The following is a 21,680-nucleotide window of genomic DNA, read 5'->3' on the forward strand; positions in this document are numbered from 1 at the left end:
ATGTAATACACGTGCGCCCCATATATACTGTACTATAGCTGAAAATTTACCATATAATATACCATATTATTTACCAAATAATATACCATATATTGTTATATGGTATATTATATTACAATATCATATGTTATTATTATATACCATATATGTTATAATTATAATTATACTATCATATATATTATAATACCATACATTACTATACCATATCTAATTTACCATATCATTTTCCATATAATATACCATATATATATATACCCTATAGTGTGTGTGTACGGTCTTTATAATATTTTTCTATATTATATATAATATATAAAAAATATTCTGTGTAGGCTATGCTGTATGTCTGTGTGGTATATATCTAATATACAGTATTTAAAAAGGTGCTTTATGTAACAATATACTGTGTGTATATGTGGGAATATAAATAATATGCAGTATATATAACACATATAAAATATGCTGTATATAATAATATATTGTATGCATATGTATTTTTATATATAAATTACTCTATATAATGCTTTATTATTGCTCCAGAGAGAAAGACATGAGCTCCATGTCCCATCCCTGGAAGTGTTCAAGGCCAGGTTGGATGGTCTATAACATAAATGTCAAATATTTATATCAAAATGCCACGTGAATATAAAAATTCCTCACTCAAAGACTTACAAGTCAGCTGACAATTGCCACTGTGTATTACAATTCACTAATCTGCCTTACAATTCACTAAGCTGACCCAGCCTTGGTGTGCTTGGCTGGTTAGTCTGACCTAAGAGACCTAGGCAAATATTTTTATTACATTTTTAATATTTCATTGTATACATGCCTGTATATATATAAAATATTTTATATAATATTATGCCTCTATTTATTTTTATCTATATGTAGCACCACATTCCAGGGGAAGGCCCAAGCTTCAAAAGTCACAGAGATTTTTATGAAGTTATTGGTTTTTTATTGTTATTGTTTTTTAATGAAGGTATTTTTTATGAAGTTACTGGTTTTTATTAAATTATTGGTTTTTTATGAAGTTATTCTTTATGAAGGTTTTTTAATAAAGTCATTGTATTGTTATTGAAGTTTTTTTATGCAGTTATTTTCTGAAGGTATTTTATGCAGTTATTTTATGAAGTTATTTTTTCTGAAATTATTGCATCTCCAAACATCCCACTCCTAATTTCTTCAGTCTCTCTGATTGGTTTGGATTTAAGTCTTTATTTGACACTTTTTTGGAGGGATAAACTGAATCAAAGATGGTTTTATGGTCACTTGGGCTGAGTGACATAAAATCTTCATCCTCTCACATGCAGGGAAATGGTCTCTTAAAAGAAAATAACTTCTCTGAGCAACCCCAGGTGTTTAATGCTAAATCCAGCCAAAATAAAGCCAATTTTAACCATATATTTTTATTTTTGCCAGAGCTGGTTCCTGACAGGCTGGTGATATTTTCCCCTCTGAGGAGCATCTCTGGATTCCCTGCAGCCCCCTGGAGAAATCCCACCCGAGGAATTTCCACCTGAAATCCGCTGTTCCACAGAATTCCAAAAATCCAGAAGCAAAACCTGGCAGCGAGAACTCCCCGTCCCTGCAGTCTGGCCGGAAAACCACCGGGAAATATTCACAATAAGCACAAGGTGGTTGTGGCAGTTCAGGTGGCAGATTTGAAGGGGAAAAGGCGTTATTAATTGCATTTTATGTTATTAATTGTATTTGATGGAATTAATTGGAGCTGGGATCGTGCCCTGCAGGGCTCCAGGGCCAAAGGACCTCTCTGCCCTAAGAGCTTCAAAGTTTGAAGCATTAATTCAGCCACAGACATCAGAAATAAATAAATAAACAAACCCGAATCTCCCTAATCTGCAGATTTCATTGTTCAGCCTTTCTTTTTTCCTAGGAAGGGAACGCGACGGCCGCTTTTGACTGGAAGAGGTGGCGAGAGAGGGGAAAAGAGGAATTTCCCCGCAATGTTTGGGGCCAATTTGAGTGTAAGTGAGGGTGATTAACGCTGATGATTAACGCTGATGATTAACGCTGATGATTTCCCCGCGGGAAAAGGGAATGGCCGCTGGAGCGGGGCCAGGGGAGGTTCCCAGCACTGCCACCTCCATCTAGCGGCCGTGGAACGCCCGGGCCAGGAGGGATTTCACTGCAGGGACCTGCCCCAAAAATCCGCGCTTGGACTGGGAAAGCCGGCTGGCTACAGCGGAATGAAATAGAATCAAATGAAATAGGATAAAATAGAAAACAGAAAGTGAAATAAAATAAAATAGAATAAAATAAAATAAATAAAATAAAAAATATAAAATATATAAAATATATAAAATATAAAATATAAAATATAAAATATAAAATATAAAATGAAATACAATAAAATAAAATAGAATAAAATAAAATAAATAAAATATAAAATATAAAATGAAATACAATAAAATAAAATATAAAATATTAAAATGATATGAAATAAATAAAATAAAATCAGAGGAAAGAAACTACAAATAAAATATAAAATAAAAAAATTAAATAGAATAGAATAAAATAAAATAAAGTATATTTAAAAATAGAATAAAATGAAATGAAATCAAATATAAAATAAGATATAAAATGAAATGAAATAAAATTAAATATAAAATATAAAATGAAATGAAATAAAATAAAATAGAATAAAATCAGGAAATAAAATACAAAGTAAAATATAAAATAAAAATTTAAATAGAATAGAATAAAATAAAATAAAGTATATTAAAAATAGAATAAAATTATATGAAATAAAATATAAAATGAAATTAAATTAAATAGAATAAAATGAAATAAAATATAAAATGAAATGAAATAAAATAGAATAAAATTAAATATAAAATATAAAATGAAACAAAAAAAAATAGAATAAAATCAGAGGAAATAAAATACAAAGTAAAATATAAAATAAAATAAAAAATTAAATAGAATAGAATAAAATAAAATAAAGTATATTAAAAATAAAATAAAATTAAATTAAATTAAATATAAAATAAGATAAAATGAAATGAAATGAAATAAAATGAAATAAAATAAAATATAAAATATAAAATAAAATCAGAGGAAATAAAATACAAAGTAAAATATAAAATAAAATAAAATAAGAAATAGAATAGAGTAAAATAAAATAAAGTATATTAAAAAATAAAATAGAATAAAATTAAATTAAATATAAAATATAAAATGAAATAAAATAAAATAAAATAGAATAAAATAAAATATAAAATTAAATAAAATCAGAGGAAATAAAATACAAAGTAAAATATAAAATAAAATAAAAAATTAAATAAAATATAATAAAATAAAGATATTAAAAAATAAAATAGAATAAAATGAAATAAAATATAAAATAAGATATGAAATTTAATGAAATAAAAGAAATAGAATAAAACAAAATGAAATAAAACAACAAATAAAATGAAATCAAAACAAAATAGGATAAAATAAAATTGAATAAAATATAAGATATAAAAGAAAATAAAAAATAAAATGAAATAAAATATAAAATAAAATTTAATATAAAAGGAAATGAAATTAAATAAAATATAAAATATAATGAAATGAAAATAAATAAAATAGAATAAAATAAAATTAAATAAAATATAAAGTGAAATAAAATATGAAATAAAATAATATATTGGTTATCATTCAACAGAGAAAGAATGAACATCACAGAATCCCAGAATTATCAAGGTGAGAAGAAACCTTTAAGATCACCCAGCAGCACCACTCTTGTCCCCAAGGGCCACACCCAGACACCCCTGGGACACTCCCAGGGACAGGGACAGTGACCCCAAACCTCCCTGGGCAGCTCATTCCTACCCTGACCACTCTGTCCATTGAATTTTTGTGTCAAATCCAACCTGAACCTTTAGCTTGTGCATTTTGCTTTAAAAAGTCATCAGATATTTTCAGGCACTGCAGCTGCAAATAGTGAATGTAAATGGTGAATTCCTTGAATGCTGTTGATAAAAACACCAGCAAATATTAAAATAGTGATCTATTCAAAAAATTCAAAAGTGATCTATTAAAAAATTAAAAAAAAGAAAACAACAAAAAAGAGACAATCTGGTGAACATTTTCCACCTGAAATCTGCTGTTCCACAGAATTCAAAAAATTCAGAAGCAAAACCTGGCAGCAAGAAATTCCTGTCCCTGCAGCCTGTGTTGTTTTAAGATGAACATTTTCCTGGGAAGAGGTCTGGACCAGGTGTGAAAGCATTTTCAGCAGCTTTAGGAGGAAAAAAGAGCCACTCCTGAGATGTTTTCAGGGCTGGATGTGCTCAGCTGAGCACAAAGAATAGTGAGGAGAGGCTGCAGCTAAACGTGGAGCACTGGGAGAGTTCTGGTCACAGAACAAGAACAAACGGCCCCAGTGATTAAACAGATTACAGCAAGAAACAAAACATAACTTTACAACATTTAGCGTCAGAATAAGCCTTTAAACGAGGCTGGGGATTTCCTTTGGGTCTGTTTTCTTTTGGAGGGCACCTGTTGTGCTCAAAGTGAGGTTAAATTAAAGGATTGGGATTTTGGGGACTTTATAAACTCCCCTTGAGTGTCTGCCTTGTGCTGGAGAGGCTCAGACCGCTGTGTGTGGGAGGCTCGTGGGGGGAAAAACCTGTCTGAGAGAAAGGAGCCCAGAGGGGCTGCTTGGCACAGGAAAAGCACCTCAAAAAGTGGCGCATTTTACCTCAAAAAGTAAAAGGGAGACACTGCTGAAGATGATTTTTAGTGAAATATCCCAGGACCTGAGGTGTCAGGAGGGACGCAGCGAGCAGGAGGCAAAGCCCTTTGGGCAGCCTGGGAAGGAGCCACTGACTGGAAAGGTCAAACTGCACTTGGGAAAAGCAGGAGTTGTTCCAGAGCAGGGCAGGATCACAGATAATGGAATGGGTTGGGTTGGGAGGGACCTTAAAATTCATCCAGATCCATGGCAGGGACACCTCCCACTGTCCCAGGCTGCTCCAGCCTGGCCTTGGGCACTGCCAGGGATGCAGGGGCAGCCCCAGCTGCTCTGGGCAATCGTTTCCAGGGCCTCCTCACCCTCACAGCCAGGAATTCCTTCCCAAAACCCAAACTCCATCCCCTGGAAATTGTCTCTCTCCAGCTTTCCTGGGGCTCCTCCAGGCCCTGCAAGGCCACCCTGAGCTCAGCCCAAAGCTTCTCCTGTGCAGGTGAACAATCCCAGCTGTGCCAGCCTTTCCTCCCAGCAGAGCTGCTCCATCCCTCTGCCCATCCTGGAGCCTCCTCTGGGCTCTCTGCAGCAGCTCCAGCTCCTCCCTGGGCTGGGCCCAGGCCTGGGGCAGCTCTGCAGGTGGGAAATCACCTGAGGAGGCACAGGGGCACAATCCCAATCCCAGCCCCAATCCCAATCCCAGCCCCAATCCCAATCCCAACCCCAACCCCAATCCCATTCCAATCCCCATCCCAATCCCAGCCCCAATCCAATCCCAATCCCAACCCCAATGTCATTCCCAATCCCAATCCCAGCCCCAATCCCACCCCAATCCCCATCCCAATCCCAACCCCAATGTCATTCCCAACCCCAATCCCAGCCCCAATCCCATCCCAGTCCCAATCCCAGTCCCTTCCCCGCTGTTCCCAGGGCAGGGTTGGAGACCAGAACCCCCAGAGCTGCTCCCAGTCCGTGCTCCTGGCTGGGATTGTCCCAAGGCAGGAGCAGCCCCTGGCACTGGGACTTGTAGAACTTCCTGAGGTCCTTTCTAATCAAAGATGGAAATAAAACACCATGAAACAAATTAAATAAAATATAAATTAAGGAAAAATTAAACAAAACCAGCACAGTGGAGTTCAGTGTTTTATGGCAGGGATTTGCCTCAAAAAAAATCCGTGTTTTGCAAGAAAAATGAATGAAATGAAACGAAATTAAATTAAATTAAATTAAATAATAAAAATTAAAATAAAATACAATATTAAAATAAAATAAAATATTGGTTATAAATGGAGAACTTCTAATGAAAGACAGAAATAAAACACTGCTTAACAAAACCAGCACAGAGTAGGTCAGAGTTTTATGGCAGCGATCTGCCTCAAAAAATTCACACTTTGCAAGGGAAATGTGTCTGGCTGAAATAAAAAAAATAAAATAAATTAAATTAAATTAAAATAAAATAAAATAAAATAAAATAAAATAAAATAAAATAAAATAAAATAAAATAATAAAATATTGGTTATAAATGGAGAACTTCTAATGAAAGACAGAAATAAAACACTGTTTAACAAAACCAGCACAGTGGAGTTCAGAGTTTCATGGCAGGGATCTGCCTGACAAAATCCACGTTTCACAAGGGAAATGTAGCTGGCTGAAATAAAATAAAATAATAATAAAAAATAAAATAAAATAATAAAAAATAAAATAAAATAGTAACATGAAATAAAATGAAGTAAAACAAAATAACATAAATAAAATAAAATAAAATAAAATAAAATAAAATATAAAATGAAAGAAAAGAAAATATTGGTTTTAACTAAATGGAGAACTTCTAATGAAAGATTGAAGTAAAACTGCATGAAACAAAGCCAGCGCAGTAGAGTTCAGTTTTATGGCAGGGATTTGCCTCAAAACATCTATGTTTCACAAGGGAAATATAGGTGGCTGAAATGAAATGAAATGAAATAAAATGAAATAAAATAAAATAAAACATTAAAATGAAATAAATTAAATAAAATCTATAAAATAAAATTTAAAAATTAAAAATTAAATTAAATTAAATTAAATTAAAATGAAAATAAAAATAAAATAAAATAAAATAAAATAACATATGAGTTATAACTAAATGGAGAACTTCTAGTGAAAGATGGAAATAAAATGCTGTTTAACAAAACCAGGACAGTGGAATTCAGAGTTTCATGGCAGAGATCTGCCTCAAAAAATCCACATTTCACAAGGGAAATGGAGCTGGCTAAAATGCAATAAAATGCAATAAAAAATAAATAAAATTAAAATTAAATTAAATTAAATTACAAAATCAATAAAAAATGGTTTTAAATTGAGAACTTCTAATGAAAGCTGGCAATAAAAGGCCGTGTAACAAAACCAGCCCAGCCCAGTTCAGTGATCCCTTGGAGGTTTTTTTTATGGTTTTTTTTGTTTTGTTTTGTTTTGGGGTTTTTTGGTTTGTTTGGGTTTTTTTTTTAATTCTTTTCTTTCTTTCAGAGCAATCAGTAACAGCCCCAGTTACTGATTTACAGCAGGGCTCGGTCATGGGTGCTGTGGGACAAACGGGTTTGTCAGGCAGAGCTGCTGAGAGGGAATAATAAAATAAATGTGACAACATTTCAGCAAAACCTCTGCAGAGCTGTGGGGAGAAAGAGCAAGGCTGGGGCCCTAATCCTGGGAAAAGGAAAATCCTTGAGAAGGAAGGTAAAGACAAGAAAAAGAGGGGAATGGGAAAGTGAGAGAAGAAAATGGAAGAAAAGAAATATTGAAAAGAAAAAGAGGAAAATTAAAAAGAAAGGAAAAGGAAAGGGAAGGGAAGGAGAAAAAGAGAAGGGAAAAAAGGAAAGGAAAGGAAAGGAAAGGAAAGGAAAGGAAAGGAAAGGAAAGGAAAGGAAAGGAAAGGAAAGGAAAGGAAAGGAAAAAGGAAAAAGGAAAAAGGAAAAAAAGACAAGAAAAAGAGAAATAAAGGGAAAGGAAAAGAAAAAGAGAAAAAGAGAAAGACAAAAAGAAGGAGAAACAAAAGGAAAAAGGAAAAGAGAAAGAGAGAAAAGAAAGAAAGAAAGAAAGAAAGAAAGAAAGAAAGAAAGAAAGAAAGAAAGAAAGAAAGAAAGAAAGAAAGAAAGAAAGAAAGAAAGAAAGAAAGAAAGAAAGAAAGAAAGAAAGAAAGAAAGAAAGAAAGAAAGAAGGAAAGAAAGAAAGAAAGAAGGAAAGAAGGAAAGAAAGACAAAAAAAGAGAAAAAATTAAAAAGGAAAAAAAGAGAAAATAAAAAAGAAAAAGAAAGGGAAAAGGCAAAAGGAAAGGATTGTGGCATAACCTGCATGAAAATAAAATAAAATGGTCATTATGAATAAGACAAATTCTCATTGTGCCTCTTGATTGCACGTGTCACATTCTTCTACATCAGCAACTCAAATATTTACATTGCTGCTTTGAAATATTCCAGGTTTTATTTCCAAAATCCATAATTATCACAAATTCCCCGAGGTGGGAAGAGCCCTTCAGGATGATCCAGCATCACCCCTGAACCCCAACAGTTCCCTTAAAAGACATATTAAACATAAAAGTTCCCTGAGTTTTGCAAAGAAGAATTGGAATAAAAGCCAGGATCAAGCGGCAATGGTGCAGAATGGAGGGAAAAATTAAAACCTGTGAAAGATGAAATGAAATTGAAAACAAGAATATTAAAAGAAAAATCAAATTAACTGTGATTAGGGGTTATATTCTGATAAACAGGCACAATAAACCAGGAAACATTTGAAATAAATGTTGATGAAGTAGGGGTTAAAATAATAGAGTTCAAGACAATCTGGACGCTTTATTTAAAGTGAACAAAATCTCTGGGAGCTTCCAAGAGCTTGGAGTTTTTCCCAGGCTCCCAGTAAAATGCTCGGCTGGATCTAATAAAAGCTCGCTAACGAATTTTGTGGAGCACTGTGAGAAAAGCAGCGTTTGTTAGCCGGAAAACTCGAGCTGATTTCATTAATTATTATTATTTCATTAATTCCGAGCGTGAAGGTGTCCCGGGCACCGGGCTCAGTTTTATTCGCAGTTTTGTTTTAAGGGCTGGTTTTCGTTTGCCTGGAGCAGGTGAAACGCAGCTGAGGTCGGAGTCATTTTCCACACTCACCTCCCCAGTTCCAGGAGGAGGAAGAGGAAGAGGAGGAGGAGGAGGAGGAGGAGGCAGTAATGAAATCACAGCTCCTCGATGAGCCTGGCAAAGGCGCTCAGCTTGCAACACCGAGCGATCCCCCGAGCAAGGAGGGATTTGGAGCTGGGGGTCCCTTCCTAAGGCAGGAGAGGAATTCGGGAATTCAGGAATTCAGGAATTCAGGAATTCAGGAATTCAGGAATTCAGGAAAAGCCTCTGGAAGCGATGGGAGGAGGGAATTCAGAGCAGGGAGCTCGGCAGGGATTTCCCGAGCAGAATCAAAAGCCTGGAGTTGTCCAGAAGGAGCCAACACGCGGTTCCAGGGCAGTCACCAGGACTTTGCTGCTTCTCAAATTCCAAATTTAATCCCAAACCACGATTTGATTGAATTAGACTCAAAAACAATATATAATGTCTGGTTTTTACCTTGGCTTCATTATTCCTATTGCTTCATTATAACAGTGCTGCTTAACCAAAAGAAAAGGAAAATCGATTATTCTTTTGGACAATGAGCAGGTTCAAAGTACTTGAATACAGCCAAAATGACGGAGTTTGATTTCTTTGCGAGCTTTGTTGCTGTTTTTCAACATATTCTGGAATGATTTTTTCAGAATTTAACTCCGGGCTGCTCCTGTGGGACGCCGGGAATTCAGGAATTGAGTAAAAACAGAAGGAGGAGTGGGACTCGGCATGAAGGAGCCTCTCCTCCTTCCTTCCGCTCGCTCATCCTCATTTCTGGGGGGGATTTCGGGGTTTCTGTGCTGCCCAGCCCAGCAGCCGGGATTCCCCTGGACATTCCTGCCTTTTTCCCGAGCCCCCGGAGCAGCTGGGCAGGGCCGGGAATCGGGCAGGGATTGCCCCAGATGGGCTCAGCACAGATGGCACCCCCGCAACCCGCCGGGATTTCTACCAGGACATCCCTCCTCCTCCTCCTCCTCCTTTCCTCTGAACGCCCTCCCAGCCACCAGACGATGGAATTTCACACCGGGAAAATTAAGGAACCCGGGGACAAACGTAACAAACGTCCATGTATTCTGAAAGCGGGAAAAAATTCTAATTAATTTTGATTCTAAAAAACTCCAATAGAATTCTTTCACTTGCAGCTTTGTCCTTCCCACAGTTAAAATAACATTTTAAAGAGGATATAGAACTGGCTTATACACAAATAAAGGGGTCTGGGGTTATTTTTTCCATCTCAAAATGTATTAATATTCGGTATTAGTATATAAACATTGATAATACTGCATTCATATTCTTATATAGATTTTTTTATGCCACAAGTTATTGGAAGTTTTATGCCACAAGTAACTCTTGTCTCCAGCCAGGCAGTTTGTACCTGTCTGTGTTTACCCTGACAAATCCCTCCATCCATCCCCTGCTGGGGACACCCAGTTTAATTCCACCCCTTTTCTGAAGCCTCGACTTCCTTCTAATTCCCAGTGCAAAAAATCAGGAGCAAAAGGAGGGGTTTTTTTCCTTATCTCTGTCTGCAAAAAAAAAATTACAACTTTGGTCTGCAGTGGGAAGGAAAAGGAGTTACAATAATCCGAGCAAGTCCTAATTAAAACCCCCCAGGGATAAAAGTTGTTCCCACCAGACTGCGAGGGGATCTTCGGTGGTGGCTGAAGTCTGACATCTGCGAGCATCAATTAATTAATTAATTAATACCTCCACTCATCCTTTAATAAAGAAGTGTGCGCTAATCCTCCTCGTAGCCGAGCTCCGAAAATCAAATTTATTAGCCAAAGGCTGTTTTAGGAACAGATGGGGTGTAAAGAGCTTGATGGAACGGGTGGAGAGCGAGAGATTAATTAATTAATTGTTAAGTAATTGAGTGACGAGTGCGGGGAGCAAGAAATGCAAAGCCCCGGGATGCCGCTGGGACAGATCTGAGTTTAACAATTCTGCATTCCCAAAACTCCTTTGGGAAACCGGAGGGTGACAAGGGACCTCTCCACCTGTGCCCGGCTCTGTCTGTCCCCGCTTCCCCCTCCGTCCCGATGCCCTCACAAGCTCAGTTCCAGCAAAACGACAAAACTCGAGAGAGAGAGAGAGCCCAGAGAGATCCCTAACAAGTTATTCCTGCCGTGATTGCATCGAGCACTCCGCCTGAATTTTGCGTCCTACAAAGAGAATTAGCGGCTGGCTGGGGGAGCTGCTAGTCCTCAGCTCTGTCTTTGTAAGGCTCCCGAGAATGTTTAACGAGTTAATCTTTTGTTAGGCTCAAACCCCGCGCCGATGTTCGCCAGCAGGCACGGCTTAGCACTGGAAGGGATTTTTGTTGGTTTTTTGGTCTGGTTATCACTGAAAGGGTTTGGGCTTTGTTGGCCTTGAAATCTTCACCTTGTGAGAACTGAAAGCAGGGGACAGGTAAATAAAGGAAAACAGGATTGTGTGTTAATGGGTAAGCTGCGCAGGGAACGGGACAGGCAGGCAGCTCTGCTGTGGCTCCATCTGATCAGCAGCACACAAATCCTGGGTCAGACTGGGAACCTGAGCCAAACCTGACACAAACCCAGAGGAGCTGGGCAAGAACCCAAAACATTCAATCACCCAAAGGAGCTGTGTGAGAACACAAAATATTGATGGACACAAAGGAGATGTGTGAGAAGCCAAAATATTGACAAACCCAAAGGAGCTGTGTTAGAACCCAAAACGTTCAATCACCCAAAGGAGCTGGGCGAGAACCCAAAATACTGATGGGCCCAAAGGAGCTGTGTGAGAACCCAAAACGTTCAGTCACCCAAAGGAGCTGTGTGAGAGCCCAAAATATTGATGGGCCCAAAGGAGATGTGTGAGAACCCAAAATATTGACAAACCCAAAGGAGCTGTGCAAGAACCCAAAATATTCAATCACTCAAAGGAGTTCTGCAAAAACCCAAAATATTTAATCACCCAAAGGAGCTGTGCAAAAGCCCAAAATATTGATGGGCCCAAAGGAGCTGTTCAAGAACCCAAAATATTCAGTCACCCAAAGAAACTGTGCAAGAGCCCAAAATATTGATGGGCCCAAAGGAGGTGTCGTCTAAGAACCCAAAATGTTCAATCACTCAAAGGAGTTGTGCAAGAGCCCAAAATATTGACAAACCCAAAGGAGCTGTGTGAGAGTCCAAAACATTGATGGACCCAAAGGAGATGTGTAAGAACCCAAAATATTCAATCACCCAAAGGAGTTCTGCAAAATCCCAAAATATTGACAAACCCAAAGGAGCTGTATAAGAACCCAAAATATTTAATCACCCAAAGGAGTTCTGCAAAAACCCAAAATATTTAATCACCCAAAGGAGCTGTGTAAGAACCCCAAGCACTTCATCACCCAAAAGAGCTGTGCAAGAACCCAAAATATTGATGGACCCAAAGAAACTGTGCAAGAACCCAAAATATTGACAAACCCAAAGGAGGTGTCTAAGAACCCAAAATGTTCAATCACTCAAAGGAGCTGTGCAACAACCCAAAACATTCAATCATCCAAAGGAGCTGTGTGAGAGCCCAAAACATTGATGGATCCAAAGCAGGTGTGTAAGAACCAAAAATATTGACAAACCCAGAGGAGCTGTATAAGAACCCAAAATATTCAATCACACAAAGGAGTTCTGCAAAATCCCAAAATATTGACAAACCCAAAGGAGCTGTATAAGAACCCAAAATATTTAATCACCCAAAGGAGTTCTGCAAAAACCCAAAATATTTAATCACCCAAAGGAGCTGTGTAAGAATCTAAAATACTGATGGACTCAAAGGAGATGTGTAAGAACCTAAACCATTTAATCACCCAAAGGATTTGTGTAAGAGCCCCAAACATTTCATCACCCAAAGGAGCTGTTTAAGCTGCAGGGAGCCTGAGCAGGCTCTGCCCCAGGGAGCTCCAGAGGGATCCTCCTGTCCCAGCCCATCCAGAGCAAAGCTGAGCTCACGGGGCCTCAAGGGCTTCTCAAGGCTGCAGCCAAGGACAGGATCCATGGAATTGTGGAATATCCGAGTTGGAAGGGACCGACAGGGTCACAGTGCAGCTCCTGGCCCTGCACAGACACCCCAGCAGTGCCCTGTGCCTGGGAGCAGTGTCCAGAAATGTCACCTCCTGCCTCACCCACACCCAGTTCCACAAAATTCCACCACTGCCCTGAAGGCTCCACTGTGGAATCCCGAGGGGAGCCCTGTCCTCCCAGCAGTGCCCTGCCCTGGAGATGTCAGGCAGAGCTCTGGGCTGGGCTCTCACAGCTGAGAGCCTTGTGAGGTGGGACTTGTGTGACACCTGGGGACACCTGGGGACGCAGGGAGGAGCTGGAGCTGCTGCAGAGAGCCCAGAGGAGGCTCCAGGATGGGCAGAGGGATGGAGCAGCTCTGCTGGGAGGAAAGGCTGGCACAGCTGGGATTGTTCACCTGCACAGGAGAAGCTTTGGGCTGAGCTCAGGGTGGCCTTGCAGGGCCTGCAGGAGCCCCAGGAAAGCTGGAGAGAGACAATTTCCAGGGCATGCAGGGACAGCACCCAGGGAATGGCTGCCAGTGCCAGAGGGCAGGGCAGGAAGAGTAATTCCTTTTCCTCCAGGAATTGCTGCTGGGTTTGCCCTTCCTGGAAAAGCAAATTAAAGCAGGCACTGAAAGTCCCTCAGAATATTCGGTTTGAGGTGCAAAAAATATTTGTGGGTTTTGCTGTGGTCTCCCAGAAAAAGATCCTGCCTCATATATTCCTCCTGTAGATATGCTTCATAAAAAACTATATTTAGGCATATACACACCAACATCTTCCTCTTTATTGTCTGCACACGCACATTTACTATTCAGGCCAAAACAGTAACTGCAGCTGTGAGAAATGGATTTGTAAAGAATTTTCAAAAATTTAAAAAATAAAAAAAAACTCAACTGAGATAAGGTGTGCTGGCTTAGGAAGGCCATGAATATTGGGAATTGGGAATTGTTCCCTGGCAGGGTGGGCAGGGCTGGGATGGAATTCCCAGAGCAGCTGGGGCTGCCCCTGCATCCCTGGCAGTGCCCAAGGCCAGGCTGGGCACTGGGGACAGTGGGAGGTGTCCCTGCCATGGCAGGGATGATCTGTAATGTCCCCTCTGACCCAAACCCTTCTGGCATTCTCTGACATGTCCAACCTTCAGGCCGAGGTGAAGAGCCCTTCAGCAAAGGTGAGGATGAATATCCAGTATCATCTCTGCAGAGGTTACCGAGTTGTGTCATTCTACTGCTACCAAACCCCATAAGAGATAGGGGAGATAATCGCCTCGGGATGGTTCCACCTGCAAGACCTCCACTGGCAGCTGCTGAGTTCCTGCTCCTAAATCCTCATGACCCTCTGTTCCTAAATCTTCCAGGAACGTTCCTTCTGAGCACAGCTGCCTCCATTCTTCTGTCTCACTTGGGATGCACCTCCGGGCGAGCATCCAAGAGCTGCAGGATTGTTCACTGCTTTGGCTGTTCGTGTTTTATCGGGGCAGAATGTTGGACCTGCTGCGTTGATTTGTTCTGTAGCATTTCCCTGCTCCTGTCGGCTGCATCTTCCCCCTTCACACCCTTTCCAACCCCCTGGATTCTATCCCTGCTCTGCTCCCTCTCAAATATAAAAAGTGGGTTTATATACTCAAATATAAAAAGTGTATATACAAATATACACACTTTATATATATATATATATATATATATACTATTTGTATGTATACAAAAGTATATATACAAAAACTGTTTAACTGCTGGGGTTTTTTAATTAGGATACCTCACTCCGGTCAGCCAACTGTGCCTCCACTGTTCTGTCTGCACCTCGAAAATCAGGATTATTTTCCTCATCCGAAGGAAAAGTTCTGACTTCTTTCGCAGCAGCTGCCGGCTCTGCCCAGGACACGGCGTTTCTCACCCCATTAAAATGCAAACTCGCAGAGGATCCTCGCACATGAATGAAAATCACTTGAAAGCATGCGAATCCAGGTGTTTATTTCTTTACACAGAGCGTTGTGTTGTTCCCTTTAACAACTTTCGCGAGCTGATAAGGACACATTTCCCTTTTTAACAACCTTTGGAGCAGCCCGAAGCGGCTCATCCGTGTTTTTAACAAACCGTGCGGGACCGTGGGGGCTGTGCCGGGCCCGAGCATCAGCAGCGGTGTGGGTGCTCGGAGGGTTCCTTCCTACAGCTGGTTTGGGAAATGAGGCCAGCAGAGCCTCAGCCGCGCCTGCCCGCAGGTGTGAGCCAGCCTGGGGACAGCAGTGCCAGGGACTGGGAGCAGCAGCCGAGGGGCAAAGCAGGGCACGAACGGGGCTCGGGGTGCGAGGGGACCCCCGAGCAGGTGTGGGCAACACACACAAACACAGCAGAGATTTTGGGCCACTCTGCAAAGGCTCCGGTGCCTGCGGGCGGGGGTGGCAGCGCTCGGTGCGCCGTGGTCCCGCTCCACAGCGCGGCTGGGCAAGGGCAGTGCCCGGAGCGGTGGGACGGGACGGGGCAGGGGCCGTGCCCAGGCAGGGGCAGTGCCCGGAGCGGGGCAGGGGCAGTGCCCGGAGCGGGGCAGGCGGAGGGAGGAGCGCGGCCCCGGCCCCGCGCAGGCACCGCCCCCGTTCCCCGGCCGTGCCCGGCGCTGCTCCGCGGCCGCTCCGCTGCTCCGGCTCGTCCCGCGCTCACGGCGGTCCCGGCATGGCGGAGAGCCCGGGGCGGCCCCCGGAGAGCAGCGATGTCCCGCGGGAGGGAGGCGAGGACGGGGCGGCGGCGGGGACTCGGCCCGGGCTGTGCCCCGAGGGGGCGGCCGAGCCCCCGGACGGGCCCGCGGAGCGGCCGCGGCTGAGCGCGGAGGGGGCGCCGGAGCCGCCCGGGGACAGCGGCTCCCCCGAGAGCCCGGGGACAGCGAGCGGGGACAGCCCGGGGACACCGAGCGGGGACAGCCCGGGGCACGAGGGGCGGCCAGGCGGGGAGCCGGGGGTGATGGACGGGCCCGAGGCGGGCAGGGCAGAGCCCGAGGGAGAGGCGGGGGCAGCGGCGGAGCCTGAGGGAGCAGCGCCGGGGGGGATGGAGCCCGAGGACGCGGCTGAGAGCCCGGCGGGGATGGCGCAGGAAGAGGCAGCCCCGGCAGCGACAGAGCCCGAGGACGGAGCCGCAGCCCCGGCAGGGACGGAGCCCGAGGGCGCAGGGGTTGCTCCGACGGGGACGGAGCCCGAAAAAGCAGCACCGGCGGGGACGGAGCCTGAGGGAGAGGCGGTGGCACCGGCGGGGACGGAGCCCCAGGTGAGAGAGGCGGTGAGGGAGGAAGGTCCGGCGGAGAGAGAGCCCCAGGAGGCGGCCACGACTGTCCCGGCAGAAGCAGAGCCTGAGGAGGCTGCGGCGACAGCCCCGGTGGGAACAGAGCCTGGGGAAGGAGAGGGGACAACCCCGGTGGGGACAGAGCCCGGGGAAGGAGAGGGGACATCGCCATCGAGGACAGAGCCCAGGGGAGCACAGGCAACAGCCCCGGTGGGGACAGAGTCCGGGGAAGCTCAGGCGACAAACCCGGTGGGGACAGAGCCCGGGGAAGGAGAGGGGACATCGCCATCGAGGACAGAGTCCGGGGAAGCACAGGCGACAGCCCCGGTAGGGACAGAGCCCGGGGGAGCACAGGCGACAGCCCTGGTGGGGACAGAGTCTGGGGAAGCAGAGGGGACATCGCCATCGAGGACAGAGCTCGGAGTGGCGGTGGGACAGGCGGGCCCAGAGGGGACAGAGCCCGAGGAGGATGTCGCGACAGCCCCGTCCGGGACAGATCCCGAGGAAGCTCCGAGGGAGGAAGTCCCGCCGGGGACAGTCCCTGAAGATGCGGTGCAAGAGGCAGCCCCGACGGGGAGAGAGCCTGAGGAGGCCGTGGGGACAGCTCCAGCGGGGACAGTCCCCGAGGATGAAGTGCGGGAGGAGGCCCCAGCGGGGACAGTTCCCGAGGAGGCGGTGCAGGAGGAAGCCCCGTCTGATGTGACAATTCCCAAGGATGAAGGGCAGGAGGCAGCCCCGGCTGGAGTGCCAGCTCTGGAGGATGAGGTGCAGGAGGCAGCCCCGGCTGCTGTGACGGTCCCCGAAGAGGCGTTGGGGACAGTCCCTAAGGATGAGCTGCAGGAAGCAGCTCCGGCTGGGACAGTTCCCGAGGAGGGGGCGGCCCCGCTGGGGAGAGTCCCTGAGTGTGAGGGGCAGGAGGCAGCTCAGGCAGGGACAATCTCTGAGGAGGTGCTGGCGACAGTCCCCAAGGATGTGGTGCAGGAGAGAGCTCCAGCAGGGACAGTGCCTAAGGATGAGGTGCAGGAGGAAGCCCCGGCAGGGACAGTCCCCGAGGAGGCGCTGGGGGCAATCCCCAAGGATGAGGAGCAGGAGGCAGCCCCGGGTGATGTGACAATTCCCAAGGATGAAGTGCAGGAGGCGGTCCCGGTTTCTGGGACAGTCACCGAGGAGGTGTTGGGGACAATCCCCAGGGATGTGGTGCGAGAGACAGCTCCAGCAGGGACAGTCCCCGAGGAGGCGCTGGGGACAATCCCCAAGGATGCGGTGCAGGAGGCAGCTCCAGCAGGGACAGTCCCCAAGGATGAAGTGCAGGAGGCAGCCCCAGATGATGTGACAGTCCCCAAGGATGCCTTCCTGGCAGGTACAGTCCCTGAGGATGCGGTGCAGGCGGCAGCCCCGGATGATGTGACAGTTCCCAAGGATGAGGTGCAGGAGGCAGCTCCAGCAGGGACAATCCCCAAGGATGAAGTGCAGGAGGCAGCCCCAGATGATGTGACAGTCTCTGAGGATTCGGTCCTGGCAGGGACAGTCCCCGAGGATGCTGTCCCGGGTGATGGGACAGTTCCCGGGGGTGCTGTCCCAGGTGATGGGACAGTCCCCGAGGGTGCTGTCCCAGGTGATGTGACAGTCCCTGAGGATGCTGTCCCGGGTGATGGGCCAGTCCCCGAGGATGCTGTCCCAGGTGATGTGACAGTCCCCGAGGATGCTGTCCCAGCAGGGACGGTCCCTGCAGAGGGCAGCGCGGAGGCTCCCGAGAGCCGCGGGGCAGCACAGGTGGCCTTGCCCGGCTGTCCCCCGTCCCCGGGCGGCCCCGGTGGCGAGGCGGAGGCAGAGGCGGAGCGGGGACCACCAGCCCCGGCAGGGACGGGAGCCCCGGGCCCCGAGAGCAGCTGGGATCGGAGCCTGAACGGGGAGCGGGAGCGGGAGCAGCTCCGGGAGGACGGGACGGGCTCGCCAGGCGCCCTGGAGGAGGAGGAGGAGGATGAGGATGAGAAGCAGGACCACGACATCTCCCTCTTCGTCAAGGTAAGGGTGAGGGGCTGCCGGGGAATCTCCGCAGGGAATCTCCCCTTCCTGATAATGTTCTGAGAAACATCAGCCTCAGGAAGAACCCCCTGGAAGAACAAAACACCAGAATTCCCTGGAGGCTTTCACTGGGTGCTCCCTGATTTCCATTAGCCCGTGGAACAATATAATTTATTTCCTTTAGGTAACAATTCCCATTACCCCAGGTGTTCCAAAGGAACCTGTGGGGAGGAATTTGAGGGTGGCAGGTGCAGGGCCAGCCTGGCTAAGGTGATCTGGTCATTAAAGCCCGATGTAAACTTGTCTCTGCCGCCTCATTCCTTCAGGAATCGCTGGCACGAGGAGCTCTCAGTGGATTTTCAGATCTCCAAAATGCAGGGAGAGGGGCTCTCCTCACAGGGGCTGGGAGGGAAGAACCTGGGAAATGTCATTTCAAATGCAATGCTGGGATTTTCTATTTTCTAACATGAATTACAGGTGACATTTAGAGAATTGTCCCAAATTTTGGCAAGGCTGAACTCACAGTCAGTAAAGAGCATCCCTTGGAATTGTCCAGTTTGTGTTTGTTTGAAGGGAAGGTTTGGGTAACAGGGGAATAGGGGGGAAAAAAAAAGGAGGGGAAAACTAAATTGATTTTTGATATTTTATTGAGTAGAGCTTTAGATCTTTCTATCCTGTGCCTGGAATCCCACCAAAATCCCTGGGATTTGGCATGGGAATAGCAGCCATCCACAGAAGCTTTATAGATGGGGATTTTTGGTGTGTAGGGAGCATCTGGAGGTGATTTCTTCCCTCTTCTCTGACCCCTCTGGACTAAAATGTGGAGCAGGGTGGGACAAACATAAAGCTGAGGAAATAAACCTGGGGAAGCAGAAGGCATTTGGGACCTTCTCCTCCACAAACCATCCCATCCTGTACCTCCTGAGCTGGCTGAGGCTGCTTCTGCCAGCCAGAATTCACAGTAAAATTAAAATTAAAATTAACATTAAAATTAACATTAAAATTAACATTAAAACTTGGTGCCTTCTACTTTATGGGAGGAAAACATGGCCAAAATGAGAGAGCAGCCTAGAGAACAAGAGCATTTGTTATGACTCTGTGGTCCCCAAATATTAGGATTAAACATGGGCTTTGGAAATCTTTGTGAATTCATAAAGGCAGAAGGAGAAGGGAGGAGCATTTTTGTGATGGGTTTCATATTGGTAATTTAAGAATGCCTAGAAAACAATCCAGCTGCTTTTCTAATTATTTCTGTATTACAAAGCTTGAGTATTTTACCTCACCTGGAGCTGGATTTTTGTAGTTGGGCTCAGATTAGTTTTTAGTCAGAGGCTGGCATGAGTTTCTCCAGGAAAAGGGAAAAAAATCCAACTGGAGAGCTCAGTGTCTCCCCAGGCACCAAAATGGCCGTGCCATGGTTTGATAGCACAACAGAAATACAGAGGAATATAAAAACAAACCCCAAAATGGGGGAAAATGCATAAAAAAAGAGCACAGGAACAGAACTGGAATAATCCTGGCAGTTCCCCTGCTGGGGAAGATTACCCCAGGCCAGGCCCACATTAAGATGTTGTGGCAGTGATCATACTCTGAGAACTCATCATCAGCCTCAGGAAGAACAAACCACCAGAATTCCCTGCAGGCTTTCACTGGGTGCTCCCTGATTTCCATTAGCTCATGGAACAATATAATTTATCTCCTTTAGGTAACAATACCCTTTATTCCAGGTATTTCAAAGGCAAATGTTCCCAAAGGTCACCCAGATACCCTCTTCTTGGGAATTCAGTGTCCCTGGTACCTTGTGCTCTCTGCTCCTCTAGGGCTTTTTTCCCCTTCTGTAGCCAAAGCTCTTTATTGATAAGAAAACTTCTGTAAATGTCAGAATTATTTTTTTTTACCATTTGAATATACTTGAACTCTCACTCAGATTCACTCCATTTATTTTTAAGCAATAGAAAATTTATTTAAGACTTAAGAGCTTATTTCTTAATTGAAATTTCTATCTAATTATTTATAGAGGGAAAACTCAACAGAATCACAGCTGCAGATTTCAGAATTCCAAAGATTCCCAAGGATTTCTCTGTACCACAAACATTTGGCCAAAGAGCCCAGCTGGAGCACAAGGCCTTGCTCATCTCCCTCAGTTTCAGGGTTAAATGGATTTTAGTCAAAGCTGGCCATGAGCACAAGGCAATAGATTTTATCCAAGGAAAAGCAGGGGGATTTATCCACTTTGGTGACATTCTTGGTCTCTCCATCATTTCTCTACATTCAGAGGATGATTTCATTCCCATCAGAGACAGAGGGATTTGGCTGCAGCAGAATTTCCCTGAGGTACCCTCGAGTGACTTTACACAGAGCAGTGCAGAGTCACAGAAAGGGCTGAAAAATTGGAAAGGAAAAGCTTTGCTGGGAGTACAGAAATGGGAACAACTGCATCCCTGCCCCCAGGGTCTGTGCCCAGCTGGAATGGCAAAGGGGGTTTCCTACCAAAAAAAATAAAAAATAATCTTCTTTTCTCTGATGTGATGAATCTGGGGCTTAAATGGAACTTAGATTATGAAGCAGCAACTGAATTTTGAGTGTTGTAGGTAAGAAATCTGTGGGCAGCAGGAGCTCAGCTCCCTGAACGCCCAGATGCATTTTCAGTGGAGTCTGGGCTGCACCTGGTGCTTGGTGTAAACATTGGAATTGTCACCACTGAGGAGGTGCTGGTGCTGAAAAATCTTGATTTTTCCTCCTCACTCAGGGTGTAACTGGGTAAGGTGAGTGTGGTGCACAGCCAGGAACTGTTGTGCTGTGTCCAAATGCAGGTGGGCAGCTCTTTATGGGCCTTTCTTGGTGCAGATTCACCACAGGAGCTCAGTGATCTCAATATATTATTTCAGTGATCTCAATAAGGGAAATTAAAGATTTCTGTGTGCAGAAACCTTGTCTGCAGCAGAAATTCCCTGCACTGCTCCTGAGATACCCTTGAGTGCCTTTAGACTCCCCGTAACTTGTGCAGAGTTACAGAAAGGGCTGTAAAATGAGAAAGGAAGAGCTTTGCTGGGAGTACAGGAATGGGAACAGCTGCATCCCTGCCTCCAGGGCCTGTGCCCAGCTGGAATGGCAATGGGGGTTCTGTTCCCTTTTGTTCCACCAGCAGCACACATGGGGGTTCTGCTCCCTTCTCCCCACTCCCTCTTCTTCTCCTTCCTGACCTCCACTCCTTGGACCTCAAGGTGCCACTTTAAAAACCCTGACATTTGTTTGTAAGTTGCTTCCCTCCACCATTCCTTTGGATATTTTCATTTGCATTTTAAGTGAGACTTCTGCTTTTTTAATTGAGGAGTTATTAAAACTTTGCGCTGGGGACAAGGAGGGCACGGGGCACAGCTGGGACTCCATGGGCTGGGAGGGCTTTTCCTATTGTATTTGGATTTGAGTTTCCTATTGTATTTCCTATTCCTATTGTATTTGGGTTTCCCCCAGATGGAGGAAGGAGTGATGAATCTGGCTCCATGTTCTCAGAAGGCTAATTTATTATTTTAAGATACTATATTATGTTAAAGAATTACATTATAATATAATTATAA

The 21,680-nt window shown here is 44.6% G+C and overlaps 2 protein-coding genes across 2 annotated transcripts in view; both read left to right on the top strand.

The window, feature by feature from the left end:
- The first annotated feature begins 15,477 nt into the window (after window positions 1-15,477).
- Window positions 15,478-18,165, top strand: LOC136571426 (collagen, type I, alpha 1a-like). The gene has a single exon (XM_066571803.1). The coding sequence runs from the start codon at window positions 15,478-15,480 to the stop codon at window positions 18,163-18,165; it is 2,688 nt and encodes an 895-aa protein (XP_066427900.1).
- The window catches only part of LOC136571350 (chloride intracellular channel protein 6-like), a 28,860-nt gene continuing 25,039 nt past the window's right edge, over window positions 17,860-21,680 (top strand). Inside the window, exon 1 of the mRNA XM_066571723.1 lies at window positions 17,860-18,102. The gene's annotated coding sequence lies outside the window, so the exon portion shown is untranslated. The remainder of the gene's footprint in view (window positions 18,103-21,680) is intronic.

This window comes from Molothrus aeneus, chromosome 2, assembly GCF_037042795.1.
Source record: "Molothrus aeneus isolate 106 chromosome 2, BPBGC_Maene_1.0, whole genome shotgun sequence".
Classification (NCBI taxonomy): domain Eukaryota; kingdom Metazoa; phylum Chordata; class Aves; order Passeriformes; family Icteridae; genus Molothrus; species Molothrus aeneus.

Bases quoted from the DNA above. Each gene is read 5' to 3' on its own strand.
- LOC136571426 (XM_066571803.1), top strand. From the start codon at position 15,478: ATGGCGGAGAGCCCGGGGCGGCCCCCGGAGAGCAGCGATGTCCCGCGG.